The sequence below is a fragment of the Salvelinus namaycush genome, chromosome 11 (genome assembly GCF_016432855.1).
Source record: "Salvelinus namaycush isolate Seneca chromosome 11, SaNama_1.0, whole genome shotgun sequence".
Lineage (NCBI taxonomy): Eukaryota > Metazoa > Chordata > Actinopteri > Salmoniformes > Salmonidae > Salvelinus > Salvelinus namaycush.
Window position 1 is genome coordinate 16,699,410 of NC_052317.1, and position 15,228 is coordinate 16,714,637.

The following is a 15,228-nucleotide window of genomic DNA, read 5'->3' on the forward strand; positions in this document are numbered from 1 at the left end:
TTTTCCAAACTCAGTTCCTCGCTCTTTATATTAAAAACTCTATCTGTGCAAAGCAAAATCTGTTGTCATGACAGCACTCCACATCCAACAGAGCCAACACACTCCAAGCTCAGTCAGCCAGTATATAGGAATGCTCTAGACATCTCAGAGAAATATATGTACATGTTTTCCAAACCAGATGGATAAATTGGCAACTGACTGAAGAGTAACCAGCAGCACAGCACTCTCTGGACTCTAATTTAGACTGAGCTAGCTGCACAACTGGCCCAGCTCTGCCTCTGAGGAATTGGGCAGCTTGGAGTTGAAAATCTGGAGGGAGTCTCGGATGCGCACCACCTCACTAGTGGAGAGCTTGAGCCTGTGGCGGAGCAGACATGAAAAGAGGTCCAATGGCTGCAATCCAGGCGGGGAGAGCCGGTTGATGCGGTCTCTCATCTCCAGCAGCATATGAAAGGCTGCGTCCTGGGTGCCTTGCGTGTAAGGGTAGTCCAACTGCAGAATCAGGTCTTTGATGCCCTCGGGGTCAAAGTGCATGCTGTAGCCGAACACCTTGAGACTGTTGATCTTCATGTAGCCCAGGTTGGACGTGTGGTCGTCCAAGTCCAGGGGCTCGTAGAAAAGGGTCTCGTTGACGGTGGGGTCATCGGTCAGGATGCGGCTGCGCAGGTAAATGTGCACCGTCTCGAAGAAGGACTTCCACTTGGTGCCCAGCATCAATGTCCAGTTGTAGCACTGCAGAGAGGCATCCACCTTAGTTCTTTCCCAGTCTGGGAAGTCCTGCTGGCTGACAGGCATGAACCAACTCTCTGAGTGGCTACCCCCAAATGGGTTGACATAGATGGCAGGCACAGGCTCCAGGGTACTGTTTTTAGTAGAGCAGATCTGGAATGAGATTCCCATTAGCATATGAATGAGGTTGGATTTGTTTTTGTTGCTCTTTAGAGTGAGAAGCATGCGTTTCCTCCAGGCTGGGTTGAACCAGCTGCCCAGACGCACGTCATTGCTGATGTAGATGGCATGGACTTCCATGCGACTGTCCAGCCGCTGGAGCAGGTACTTGAACTCTGCATCCGGCATGTCAAAGTCAATGTTCAGGTAGTGGTCCAGAGAGTTTGCTATGTTGGGCCGACAAGAGCCCAGGTGCAGGATGTTGCCAAGGTGGCAGGAGCCACAGCGTGTGATGTTGTCTGGGGCACATGAGAGGCAGGATGACCCCTCTCCGACCACACAGGGTACTGTCCCCTGGCAGGCACTACTGTGCTCTGCAGTGCAGGTGCAGCTCAGCACCTCCTCTGAAAACGTGCCCAGGACTCCATGCTCATTGCAGTACAGGAGTGACTGGGCCCTGTTCAGCCAATATCCTGGTGTCCTAAAGAGAAAAGAGCACAATATTAGGTAAATGAAATAAACTAATTCGTAACAAGAAGGGAGACATTTGCGTAATGTGTTCTCCGCAAACATCAGTAGTCACATTTGTTATTAAGATTAACATAATTATTTTCAAAAACATAATTTGACTTTGGAATCATCTTTACTTAAAAAGCTTTGTAAGTGCCCTTCATTATCAATAAATGCATTCATTCATTAATCAAATTACTTTTCCTTTGACTAACACTATTGTAGCCTTTAGAAAGGATAGAGGAAGAGTGCATAAAGGACATAAGTGAAGACGATGTTCTAACTTTCACTTAACATCATCCCATTTAGTGAGTGCCAAATAATGATTGATGTGGGCGTTCGTCTTAGGGATTCAGAAGAACACCAAGAACCCTACGCAGTAGATCCTTCTTCCACCTGTTCAGTTTACTCTGGAGGATAGGTGTCTTCCAGAGTTATGCATATCATGTTCCAGAACCGGCACAACATACTTATGAAGGATTGTTCTTTTAAGTACTAATATGTCATAGCTAATGTATTCTTTGATTCTATTACATTTGACGTGCTATACTTAATGTTCACTATAAAGTGTATTTGAGCTTAAGTCTGTGTTCATGAATTATGTACAAGCATTGGTAGGATGAGATATTTTTGGTGCAACAACATTTGAGGGAAAAAAACACAAATATTGTAAATAAATTAACAATTGAGTACTTTGCTGTAACTTTCTACTAAGCACTATGTTGGAGTTGGTTCTGCAAAGACGAGTTTTCCTCAACTGGTTCTGTATTGGGAATTGCACTACGTAAAGCTGAAATATGCAACTTTATTCCTTTCCGCAGACATGCATTCCAAAATGAGGGATTATATAGCACATGATGATGATGATGTAGAAATCTTCTGGCTCAGCTGAGCTGAATAGATTGTTGTTATTTGTTTGAACAGAGTTTAATGAGTGAATGACAGCCAGAGGTAGCGCTTATCACAGAAATGTGGGTGTTCAGGGGGCAAGTGGTTCACACCAACCTGTTGTCTCTAAGAGCACTTGATTACAGACATGCCACCGCAGACCTCACATCACCCAGACCCCTTCAATCAGGATGGAGACACTAAACAGCTTTGTCTCTATTTCACTTCAGATGCTTGGCCTGGTTTTCGCACAGCATCAGATACCAAATTGCCTCTAAATGACAGACAACTCAGCCATGTATATGTGATTAAGGGTGTACTATTTTAACTATAGGGAAAAATATTAAGACCTGACCCAAATAAAATAACTTTGCTTGGTCAAATTACTTGATATAAAAGAGGACACAAAGTGGTGATAAAATGCCATGAAGTGGTTCTATGTAATAATTAATGTCATTTAAAGTAGGTGTAAGATGTTCAAATGCCAATATAAAGACGTTTTCATCTCTGATGTGGCAGATATTATAATCTATTTGTGGAATGATTTGAGAGCATGTGATGTTCCCATTATCATACCTTTCTCTTGGGAGGCTGATCCTTGGCAGTTTGGGACATCGCTTGCTCAGAGAGAAGAGTTTCCTCACAATCTTCTGGGCTTTCCCAAGAATCAAATTGGTGCTGCTCTCCAATTGGATGTAGCGCCTCTGGAGAGCTGCATCTGCTGCCCAAAACTTGAATACCAAGGATGTGTTTAAAAAACGGTCTGTTGGTAGTTTTTTCATGAAGGCCTTGAATTCGTCTAAGAAATTGAGAAACAATCACAAGAAAATAAGATTAGTGTTTTATTTAACAGAAAGTCAATCATTTCACATATCCATCAATACACTACATATTATTTTGTTAAATACCAGGTATTTTAATTATGGATGGTACCTTTTATTGTGCAATTATGGTCCATATCCCTAAATCCACCATGGACAGCTCCTGGTATTTATATTATTGGGATTCTGTGCTAATTTAAACTATGCAGAGACTTCCTACTTATGCTCTAGGCAAGTTGTCTACCCATGCAGCTGACATGAGGTATCCTATCAAATCACTGCAATGAAGACACTTTCTTTTACAAAGCCCAACTGGGTGAGACCTGCAATTGTTATGGAGGCTGGAGCTTCTATTATCCCATGTGCTACTTTTGGCATAATGCAAGTGAGTAAATTTGCAGTGCACTGACGGGCTCAGGACATTACAGTGCTCAATGATCCTGAGTGAACTACCTCGGGCTCCCAGAGCCAACACCAAATTAGTTTGATAACATTAGCTTTGGCATTACGGTGTTAGTTTAGCACATTCAACGGCTCAATTGTTTTACACATCAGGCTCACGGTGTCACATCTATTCATACTATCAATTTGAAATGCATGTGATGTAGCAATAGGTATTTGGATTGATGGATCCCTTAGTGTGTTCAGTGTTAAATGCTTTGTTTGTTAATGGTAGTAGTCAATTATTTAATTGCTTTCTATCTCGATAGATATCCTGCATAATTATTTATTGACATGGGTATTACGCCAGAGGAACTGCTAGTGAAAAAACCTTACCAGATGACTCTGTTGTCGGCATATGATCACATGCAGTTATGGTGCACTTTGGTGCTCTGACAAACACTACGTCCCTTTTTTTTGGAAAACAGAATAAGCAGTGGTCAGTATATAACTGCCTTACTTACATATCAGGTACAAGGCAATCAGAGATGTTATGCCCTTATGGTTACCTACTTTCATCTGACACAAGGAGGCACTGTACTTGCTGATTTCATTTGTGGTTAGACACTACATTATGCCCACATCAAAAAACACATCTTCTTAGCATGTACTTACGCATTCTAACCAACCACCGGACAAGCCAAGGCTATCCAGTGGTAATATCATTGAATAAAAACCGCATCTTTCACCTTGCTACCCTATAGCTTGCTGCTTGTCAGGCTCACCCACATACAAAAGTGAAACATTGGATGCATCCCAAATGGCACCCTATTCCCTTTATACAGTAGTGTACCACTTTTTAACAGGGAGCGTGAGGGCGGGAATAGGGTGCCATTTGGGATGCAGCCATTGAGTCTCTGCCTGACCAATAACTGGAGTGATGAATTCCTCTGCTTCCCTCCACATGCACTGTATAACCCAGGCCGTTTGAATGATCATTAGGATTCACAGCACACAAAAGGAATTTGTCAGTCTATTCCCCTTTTTCTGGCATTTATGACTTTATGTTCAAATTGATGGACAATATCGGCCTTTCGAAATGTGTCAGATAAAGGGATGAGGTTATTTTCCATAATGGACACAGCCCATTCTCATTCTGTTGGGCGTATTAGTGATTCATATGACCATGAAGAGAACGGACAGGAAACTGATGGCTCCCTCAGCTTGTTCATTTAGCTCAAAAACAAGTATTTTGAATCATGGTTTTGCATGGCAGTGCTGCAACTATCATTTTATATTAGGGAGGGTGAAGCCATTATTTTAAATGAGGACATTACTCTGCCATAAAGCTTGTGTCTTTGAGTTATATGTTGCAATACATTTCAGAATTACAGAGCAGATGTCGTCTGCCTGGAGTACAGTGAGATATCTTCCCATTTCTCAATGGATTAAGCTTAGTAAATAAAATAAATAATGTTGATACTGAATACTGCACCTGTCAGGGTTGAATCTTTAAGGAATCCCCCTTGGATTCACCACAACTCTTCCATTTCTTTGATTGAAGAAGTTATAAACATATTGCTAAAGAGATCTAAGTTTACCATCCTTCCTTCAAACATATGTCTTCTTTTTTCTTTCCATGTGTATTCTACTCCTACTGGAATACTTCAAGTGGAAAACACAGTGAGACATGGCTGTCAAGCCATCATCGCAAAGACATCAAATGGTTGCTTGTGGCACTTTGACGGCAACTACTATACAGTGCTTCCACCATATTTGACATTATAGTTAGAATGCACTCACTATATGGTACAATGACATAAAGTCGGCACTTGTTACAAGGTAAAACTTGTCGGGAATGGTAAACTATCTGTAGGAACTACTACAATTGATGTTAGCTCTTTATGAACAAGGTTCCAATTCTTCTATGGCATTTTTCAACACTTTATATTCCAGAGACGACTACGAAAAACACTTTCCCTTTCTCTCCGAATCAGGTTCTGAAATATCAGATATTTAGGGGGATCTTGTTGCTCTCAGACTGAGCATGGAAAATGCAATCTGTATTGGATTGGAAAGACATCATCATGTGCAAATAACCTTGTTGATGGATACTTTGATGGCTTTCCAGTTGCATATAATGTGATACGGAACTGGACTAATTAACGTTACGTTAATATCTTAATAGATGCTTTTGTTTAGAGATTACTCTAATCCCTTAAGGACTTCTCCAATTTTCTAAACATTAATTAAGAAATCCCTTCAGAATGAGATCGTACCACTTGAGATAAGCTGTAAAATGTGTAAGCTAAGACACTATACTGTCACACACTGATCTGTTTCACCTGTCTTGTGCTTGTCCCCACCCCCCTCCAGGTGTCGCCCAGCTTCCCCCTGTGCATTTATACCTGTGTTCTCTGTTTGTCTGTTGCCATTTCGTTGTGTTCGTAAAACCTACAAGCGTTTGTTTCCCTGCTCCTGCCTGTTTCTTGCTCCTGTTTTCTAGTCCTTCCCGGTTTTGACCGTTCTGCCTGCCCTGAACCTGTGACTGCCTGACGTTTTTGTATCTTACCCCACTGTTCTAGATTATTGACCCCTGCCTACCCTGATAGTTCAAATATGTATTACTCCCAGCCCACAGCCAAATAATGATGAGCAGAAGCACTGTGTTTGATTTGACAGTCGGAGAAAGCAACACATACTGTATAATCTTACCCAATGACAGGTTTTGGTTTGCATTGATAGTTGAGCTCTATTGCCTTGTAAATGGCTTATAATTCTCTCTCTGTTGGATAACTCACAATGTAACATAATGCTGTCTGAACAGCCATTCACTTTCTTAATGTGAAACTTGCAGCTTATCCATCAGATAAACAAGTATTTCACCTAGGCTCAAGGAATACTGTGGCTTAACTATATTTTCAAGAGCCTTTCTTCAAGAAATCAATATTTTGCCTTGAACATATATATGAACATTGTTCATATGAGAAATGCACCTCACTTTCTGTCAGTGCTGGTAAAGCCTGAACAATAAATATATTTGGCCTTTGCACACACAGTTGGGAAAGCAATGCTATCAGATTTCTGCTTATTGAACTCTGGTGGGTGATTTTAGTATGGACAAACACCACTGCCGTGCTCTAAGGTTTCACAAACTCTTAAAGAAGATCAATCTCCACTACTACAATGATTCCTCTTTCCAAGGTTGGTGTTTGTCACAAACATCGTCCTATGATATTAGTCACATAATCTAAAGACATGCTTTTATCAATAATCCAAAATTGCAAACGGTTAATGGTTTATGATAAACACATGCATTTATGAATTGTATAATGTGGGGCTAGCGATGTCCTTTTGGTAAATTATTACCTTGTTGTTCGTAGAGGGTTATCTGTTCATTTCCAGAGAATTGACAGGCAATGGGGTGCGTTCAAGTGCGCATGGTTTATTCAGTGTATGGGTATAGCGGAAATGTCTTATCCCGGGTGGACGTACATGTTCTTATCCCAGATTGTATTTATGCTAAAAGAATGGTTGCACTGTAATTGATATGTGTGCTCAAGGTTATTCGTGTGTGTATCATCTGAAGACGTTTAAACGTTATTTCATGCTGTTGAATGTTAACTGATCATAATGTTAATTGGCTTGTTCTCATTGGTTGCATCATAGGTATTGGTATTTAAACCTTGTCATTCCTTCGTTTGTGGGACAGGGAACAGGTTGGCATGCTGCTGAGTTTTCAGGTGTTATTGTAGCCTGGGTTTGGTTTGAAGAGCTCTATTTGATACAGTTTATTATGTTTGTAAATACTTGTACATTTTGCTGACTATATCTTCACTTTTGCTAATAAAAGCCTCACGGTGGAATAGAAAAATCAGTTCTGCTTTGTTGCCTCCTCACAGTAAACTCCGAACGCTGGGTCTTTCTCACAGTGCTGAAACATAAAAACCTGACACCGACTATAGCTCTTGATCTAAAAAGCTCAGATAATTCAGTATTTAAGGTGGGGAGTGTCACGCATCAAGGTAAAAAACAAGTGCAGTACATATGCTGCTGTGTGTAACGTGTGTAGCAAGATGGAATGTCACAACCTCAAGATGGCCTTATGATTTCTTAGGAAAGATCTACAGATGCTTGATAACTGTTTCCTTTGAGATTGATATACTGTACACATGAGTTTAGAAACCTATACATTTGGCCACGTTCGGAAACTGTCTTTTTGTTGTTGCCAAGAAAAATATTAAACTCCTTTTGTGTATTATGAATAGGCATGAAAAAGTATTAAATTACTCTTGCCAGGTCAACTTTGACAACAGAGAGGGTAACACTAGAAGCTTTAGTAAGCCCACAAGTTATTTAGCATGGCTGTTTGAAGATGTAATATTTTTCCCAGTCATGCGGTGAGATCAGACCTGAATAATAGATTGAGTGAACATGAGGGGTTCAATCATACAGGATTTGCCAAGCAGCTGCAGTGAGCTCCAAATGTACAAATATCATACCCCCCCAAAATGCTAACCTCCCCTGTTATTGTAATGGTGAGAGATTTGCATGTCCTGGGGATATGATATTTGTCTGTCTGTAACTTTCTCACTCATTATTATTCACGATTCATTCAGGATTATCCATAACCATGGTAGCATCCACATTAATGTAGAAGTCTTTAGAAACATATTCTATTCTTATTTACAATAAAAGTGACTCCAAAATGACACAATACATTATTTCCCATTTGTTTCCATTGGGCACAAAATAATCTGAACACACAACTAAAACAAACAGCAAATGCATCCAACAAATGTGTAGATTAACAAGCTTGATGTTGTCACGACTTCGACCGAGGCAGGCTCTCCTTCCCGTTCGGGTGGCGCTCGGCGGTCGTCGTCACCGGCCTATTAGCTGCCACTGATTCTTTTCTTCCCACTCCTTATGTGTTTATTGGTTACACCTGTTTTATGTTTGTTCTAATTAGTTGGGCTTTATTAGTCAGCTGGCCCGCCCGTTTCTTTGTGCGGGATTGTTTATTGTAAGCTTGGTGTTTGTTATTCTGACGTTACGTGTTTGTGTATGTTGGAGTACATTTCTGAACTGTTTTCGTTCCCCGTGTCTGGGGTAGTTTATTGTGAGCACCCAGTGTCAAGTGGGGTGGCCGTTGTTTCTCTGTGGTACATTAAATTAACATTATCATTGAATCCTCTGTTTTCCTGCGCCTGACTTCGCACTCCGACACCCAGTCCTTACAGATGTAGTAGTTGCGTGCTATGAATATGGGACCAAATACTTCAATACACATTTATATGAATTTGTCCCAATACTTTTGGTTCCCTAAATTGTGGGGAATATGTACAAAAAGTGCTGTAATTTCTAAACGGTTCACCTGATATGGATGAAAATATCCTCAAATGAAAGCTGACAGTCTGCACTTTAAACTCATAGTCAGTGTGTTATTTCAAATCCAAAGTACTGGAGTACATAACTAAAACAATAAAACATGTGTCCCAATACTTTTGGAGCTCACTGTGTTTCTCAGAATACTTGCCTGAAAATAATGATTTTTATACTTTGTGAGCAATGCATTGTGAGAGAGATACTGTCCACAAAATATGTACTTTAAGTGCCATAGATATTGCCTGCTGTCCATCTACCAAAGCCGATGCTTTGGGTACATTTCAGAGGAGATTTTGTTGAGCTGAGACATATATTGGATGTACAGTAGTGTTACGTCCGTCGTTAGTGGTAGAATGACCGGACCAAGGTGCAGCGTGGTAGGCGTACATTTTCTTTATTAAATGTTCCACCCAAAAAACAATAAACAACACAACGAGCGTAAAGCTTCGGAGTGCAACACATGCAACAAACAAAGACAAGATCCCACAACCTAAATGTGGGGAAAAAGGGCTGCCTAAGTATGATCCCCAATCAGAGACAACGATAGACAGCTGCCTCTGATTGGGAACCACACTCGGCCAAAAACAAAGAAACAGAAAACAGATAGAGAAATAAAAAGGCTCTCTAAGGTCAGGGCGTGACAAGTAGCCCAGTTCTTGTAGCTGGGCACCAGTTTCTCTAACCTGACCAAGGGAGCGTATCAAGAATATACTGTTTCATTGCTCCTACAGCATGAAAGCAGTACGCTCCAGTATGTTACACCAACAGGCCGCAGTTAGAATGAGACAGTGTACAGTCAATCTGGTCTCAGAGTATTTTGTACTATTCTGTATGTAAATATGTGACACTCCATTTAGTATGTTATTATATGTAATGTATTCATTTGTGGATGTCCATCATCCATTTCCATGATATGTTATGAATTGCAATTCGTACAATATGTTAAGAATTTGCAATACGTATGATATGTTATGAATTCCAATTTGTTGTGGCTAACATTAGCTAGGCTGTGGTTTAGTGGTAGGTGTTAAGGTTAGAGTTAATGTTAGGGTTAAGGTTAGGGTTAAGAGTTAGGTAAAACAATTTTATTTATTTATTTATTTATTTAACCATTATTTAAGTAGGCATGTCAGTTAATTAGAACCAGGTAAACATTAGAATTGTCATACATTACAATTAAAAATGTTTTGTATTTGATGGTTCTGGATAATAAAATGTATTAACCTTGGGCATTATCAAGGTTGTTTGTATAAAGGAACTCAGATGGCCTAGTTAGATGAAGACAGATTGGATTTAACTATGCTCCCACTTACAGTTAGTGCATCGTTTAAACTGATCTGTTATATATACCAAACATTACCTTTAAATTCCCTTTATGGCAGAAGGATTATTTGTAAGGCGGACATGCAATATTGTCAATAATTTCAATAGTCTTAGAGTTGTGAATGACAAAGCTAGCCTACATGTGACTCAGCATCTCCCTATTTTAATCATTGTTCATTGATTCCACTGCTTTCCCTCCATGGGAGACCAGAGGAAACTCACAGCATGTTATTTCCCTCTTCTCCCTCAAACATCTTTTAGGTGTACACTTGCTTTGTTTCATTCCACAGAACGTTCACCTTGTATTACTTTACAAGTTGATTTTCTGGTGCTTTTAAATTGCTGCCGTAGAAGGCGGCTGACCCCCCCATGACCCACATCTTATCTTGTGATTTTTATTAAGTTGTATCTGAGTTTTGATTTATGTTTCAAAAATAGTATTACTTCTTAACTTATGCTGTACCACTGAGTTTGAACTACATTGAACTCACACTTTTAAACTAGATTGTGAAAGACTTACTGGGCAGGTTGAAAGGCCTATGAAAATTAACAGTGGAGACTAGGGCTGCATCCCAAATGGCACCCTATTCCCTATTTAGTGCAACACTTTTGATCAGTGCACATAGGGCTCTGGTTTGAAGTAGTGTACTATATAGGGAATAGGGTGTAATTTGGGACGCAGATTTGGAAATCCAAGTCACTGCTCTAATCTGGAGACTGCCTTTGACTGACATGCCATCACGATTCATTTTCTAATCGTAAATCTTTATTTTTTCTTCATGCAGGAATAAGAGGAAGCAGTGACCTTGCTCCTCAGTCCTCACATATGAACCATACGTGGTCCACAAATGCAAATGTTTGTCTATATTTATCGATCACAGTACATTTACTTGTATTTCAGCAGTGCAGGAATATGAGAGTACCTTGCTCCGAGACAGTGTCCTATGGCGATGTAGTAGCAATTATAGGTAAAACTTCACTGACAATGAAGAGCTTGTAGCAAGCTATAAATCGTTGCTCTCACGGTAGGGAATTTAAGGAAGTTTCGTCTCTCCTCACACTATAATTTTTTGGGGCCTTGGGCAAAGTAAAGATAGAAATGTTTGCAAGGCTTATGTGGCACAGTACATTTAGCAATGGGCTCAGGGCTTAGTAGCTCAAGAGGGAAGAACCAACCTGGGAGAGACTTGCTGTACTGTGGCTCGCACTGTGTACATTTGAGCCATTGGGAAAGGTTTCCAAAGTGCTATATGTACTGAGTTGACTTTTTCTTTTTGCTTAACCTTTAAAACATAGAAAAATAATTTGAAGCTTAGTGTCGTTAATAGGGTATTGTGAATATATGAATACCACATTTTGTTTCAATCAAATTCAGAGTAATGAAGGACTCTTAATACCTCTTCAACTTCAGTGTATGAAGGGCGTTTTCTATTGTCCTGATGGGTAGCTGTCCCACTGAACTTACACAACTCTACTACACTTACATTCACATTCAACTTTATCTTCTGATAGACATGCACAGACAGCTGTCTTGCTATTTACTTGCAATGAAAATATAAATTACATAGATTTTTTTATTATTACATATTTGGACTAATAATTAACATTTGGCCATTGTAATCTTGTGGTGGACCAGCCCACATATTACTCACACACAAATAGCTAGTGTTTAAAAAACTGCCTTTATAAAGACCTGCAAATGAACTGCTTAAAACTGTTAATGAGGTCCTCACTTTAGTACTATGACATTTGATGAGCTGGACTCGACAGTGTGAGTCAGAATCTAATTGAGCCAGTGGAGACTACCCTTGGCATCACAAACTGTCCATGTTGAATGCATATGGTCGCAAACAGACAGAAGGAAGTTCATTGTTATTCGCTACTGAGCTGATCTGTACTCACATATTTTCCCTGACATCAGTTTAATGTTTTTCAATTACATTGATTCGGCAAAAACATTTAAGTTTACAACTAGCTCAATTTGCTACAACAAACCACCAATATATAGTAAAAAAAAAGTATAAGTTATACACGTAAGTAAAACCCGCTCATATTACAACATACTGTAGCAATATTTCCTGTTTGGCAGAAAATATTATCAACTTATTTTCCCAGAGAGGTAACTTATGTAAGCTATACCTTCACCTAGGCTGTGATTTTATCTCTTTAAGGCAGAAAGGAAGGATTAATACTATCCCCATAACTACATTCTCAGAAAGGGTCCCTTGGGAGAGCAAAGATTCTAGGAAACGAGAAAGTAGGAAGGGAGAGTATACATTACACAAGCCACCCCCCAGAGACATGTAATGTACCTCCAGCTGCCTTTGTACAGTGGGCATGTGGTCCTTTCCCCTGAACACTTTATGTATGCGTCCCAAATCACATCCTTTTTCCACTACTGTTGACCAGGGTCCATAAGGCTCGGTTGAAAAGTAGTGCACTATATAGGGAAAACGGTGCCATTTGCTATAAAGGCTCTCTGCAGGCGATCCTGGTGAGAAATGGAGTCTGAGCTGAAGGATCCCTAACCACGCTAGATTACCCCATGTGGATTTGATGCACCTATATGAACAGGCACACAGAGTGAACAATAGTAGAAGATGAACTGTCATTGTCTCTCCTATCTTTCAGCAGAAGAGAGAGGAGAGGCCTCGGTCTGCTATTCTATTCATAGCTCAATGTCTTTGTGGCAAGCAGTCAGATATTGAACAGCGTTGATTATGTTTTTCTCCCCCCAAAAAACCCTGTTAATTTCAGCATACAACACCTTCTCACACATCTGTTCTACTTCGCTGAGCTACTGGTCAAGTTTGACGATGGATTACTTTCATGCCAAAAATAGAGACGGGGAAAGTTTTACTCACAATGTTTATGTATTCAATTGAACAAGAAAGTATGGCGCATGACAGAAAGTTGTTCAAGAGAGGAGCAACGTTCAACTGGTGTTTGAAATAGGCTTAGAGAGCAGGTGTCTGCTGCTGTTTTAAAACCGTCCTGCAATTTTAAACCCGTCCTGCGACTCCTGCCATGTCTCCAGACATCCCCAAAATAATCAAAAACTGACTCTCGGAGAATGAGTGCACAACTGGTAACTAGTCGCTTATAAATACAGTAGGTCAGTCAGTCAGGAGGCTAGCTGCCGGCAGAGACTTACAGTTGAAGTCAGAAGTTTACATACACTTAGGTTGGAGTCATTAAAACTAGTGTTTCCAACCACTCCACAAATGTCTTTTTAACAAACTATAGTGTTGGCAAGTCGGTGATGACATCTACTTTGTGCATGACACAAGTAATTTTTCCAACAATTGTTTACAGACAGATTAATTCATTTATAACTCACTGTATCATAATTCCAGTGGGTCAGAAGTTTACATACACTGATTTGACTGTGCTTTAAACAGCTTGGAAAATTCCAGAAAATGATGTCATGGCTTTAGAAGCTTCTGATAGGCTAATTGACATAATTTGAGTCAATTGGAGGTGTACCTGTGGATGTATTTCAAGGCCTACCTTCAAACTCATTGCCTCTTTGCTTGACATCATGGGAAAACCAAAATAAATCAGCCAAGACCTCAGAAAATAAATTGTAGACCTCCAGAAGTCTGGTTCATCATTGGGAGCGATTTCCAAATGCCTAAAGGCACCACGTTCATCTGTACAAACAATAGTACGCAAGTATAAACACCATAGGACCACGCAGCCATCATACCACTCAGGAAGACGTGTTCTGTCTCCTAGAGATGAACGTAGTTTGGTGCGAAAAGTGCATATCAATCCCAGAACAACAGCAAAGGACCCTGTGAAGATGCTGGAGGAAACAGGTACAAAAGTATCTATATCCACAGTAAAATGATTCCTATACCGACGTAACCAAAAAGGCTGCTCAGCAAGGAAGAAGCCACTGCTCCAAAACCGCCATAAAAAAGCCAGACTACGGTTTACAATTGCACATGGGGACAAATATCTTACTTTTTGGAGAAATGTCCTCTGGTCTGATGAAACAAAAATAGAACTGTTTGGCCATAATAACCATTGTTATGTTTGGAAGAAAAAGGGGGAGGCTTGCAAGTCGAAGAACACCATCCCAACCGTGAAGCACGGGGTGGCAGCATCATGTTGTGGGCGTGCTTTGCTGCAGGAGGGACTGGTGCACTTCACAAAATAGATGGCATCATGAGGATGGAAATTTATGTGGATATATTGAAGCAACATCTCAAGACATCAGTCAGGATGTTATAGCTTGGTCGCAAATGGGTCTTCCAAATGGACAATGACCCCAAGCATACTTCCAAAGTTGTGGCAAAAGGGCTTAAGGACAAAAAAGTCAAGGTATTGGAGTGGCCATCACAAAGCCCCGAACTGAAAATTTGAGGCCTAACTGAAAACGCGTGTGTTAGCAAGGAGGCCTACAAACCTGACTCAGTTACACCAGGTCTGTCAGGAGGAATGGCCAACATTCACCCAACTTATTGTGGGAAGCTTGTGGAACGCTACCCAAAACGTTTGACCCAAGTTCAACAATTGAAAGGCAATGCTACCAAATACTAATTGAGTGTATGTAAACTTCTGACCCACTGGGAATGTGATGAAAGAAATAAAAGCTGAAATATATTATTCTCTCTACTATTATTCTAACATTTCACATTCTGAAAATAAAGTGGTGATCCTAATTGACCTAAGACAGGGCATTTTTACTTGGATTAAATGTCAGGAATTGTGAAAAACTGAGTTTAAATGTATTTGGCTAAGGTGTATGTAAACTTCTGACTTCAACTGTATATTGCAGTAATGTTGAAGGTGTCTGGCTAGTATTATTTAGCCAGCTAGAAGGATGAAGTAAGAAGCTAACGTTAAACGCAGCCTACCTTAGAAGGAGCAAAATAATATGCTACTAAATTCTCATAATAACTTCACAGAGAGTAGGCTACGGAGACAGACAGTGATGTGGCGCTCAGTGGTAAGGCTGAGGCAGGCTGCAATGCTTGCAGAAGGAAGCAGAGGAGACAGAGAGAGAGGAAGCAAGCAGAGA

The 15,228-nt window shown here is 40.3% G+C and overlaps 1 protein-coding gene across 1 annotated transcript in view; it reads right to left on the reverse strand.

Moving 5' to 3' along the window:
* Positions 1 to 249: 249 nt before the first annotated feature.
* The window catches only part of LOC120055531 (BMP/retinoic acid-inducible neural-specific protein 3-like), a 61,745-nt gene continuing 46,766 nt past the window's right edge, over positions 250 to 15,228 (reverse strand). Inside the window, exons 6-7 of the mRNA XM_039003393.1 lie at positions 2,863 to 3,085; positions 250 to 1,369 (exon numbers count right to left, since the gene is read on the reverse strand). Of these exons, the coding sequence (XP_038859321.1) occupies positions 250 to 1,369; positions 2,863 to 3,085 (1,343 nt within the window). The remainder of the gene's footprint in view (positions 1,370 to 2,862; positions 3,086 to 15,228) is intronic.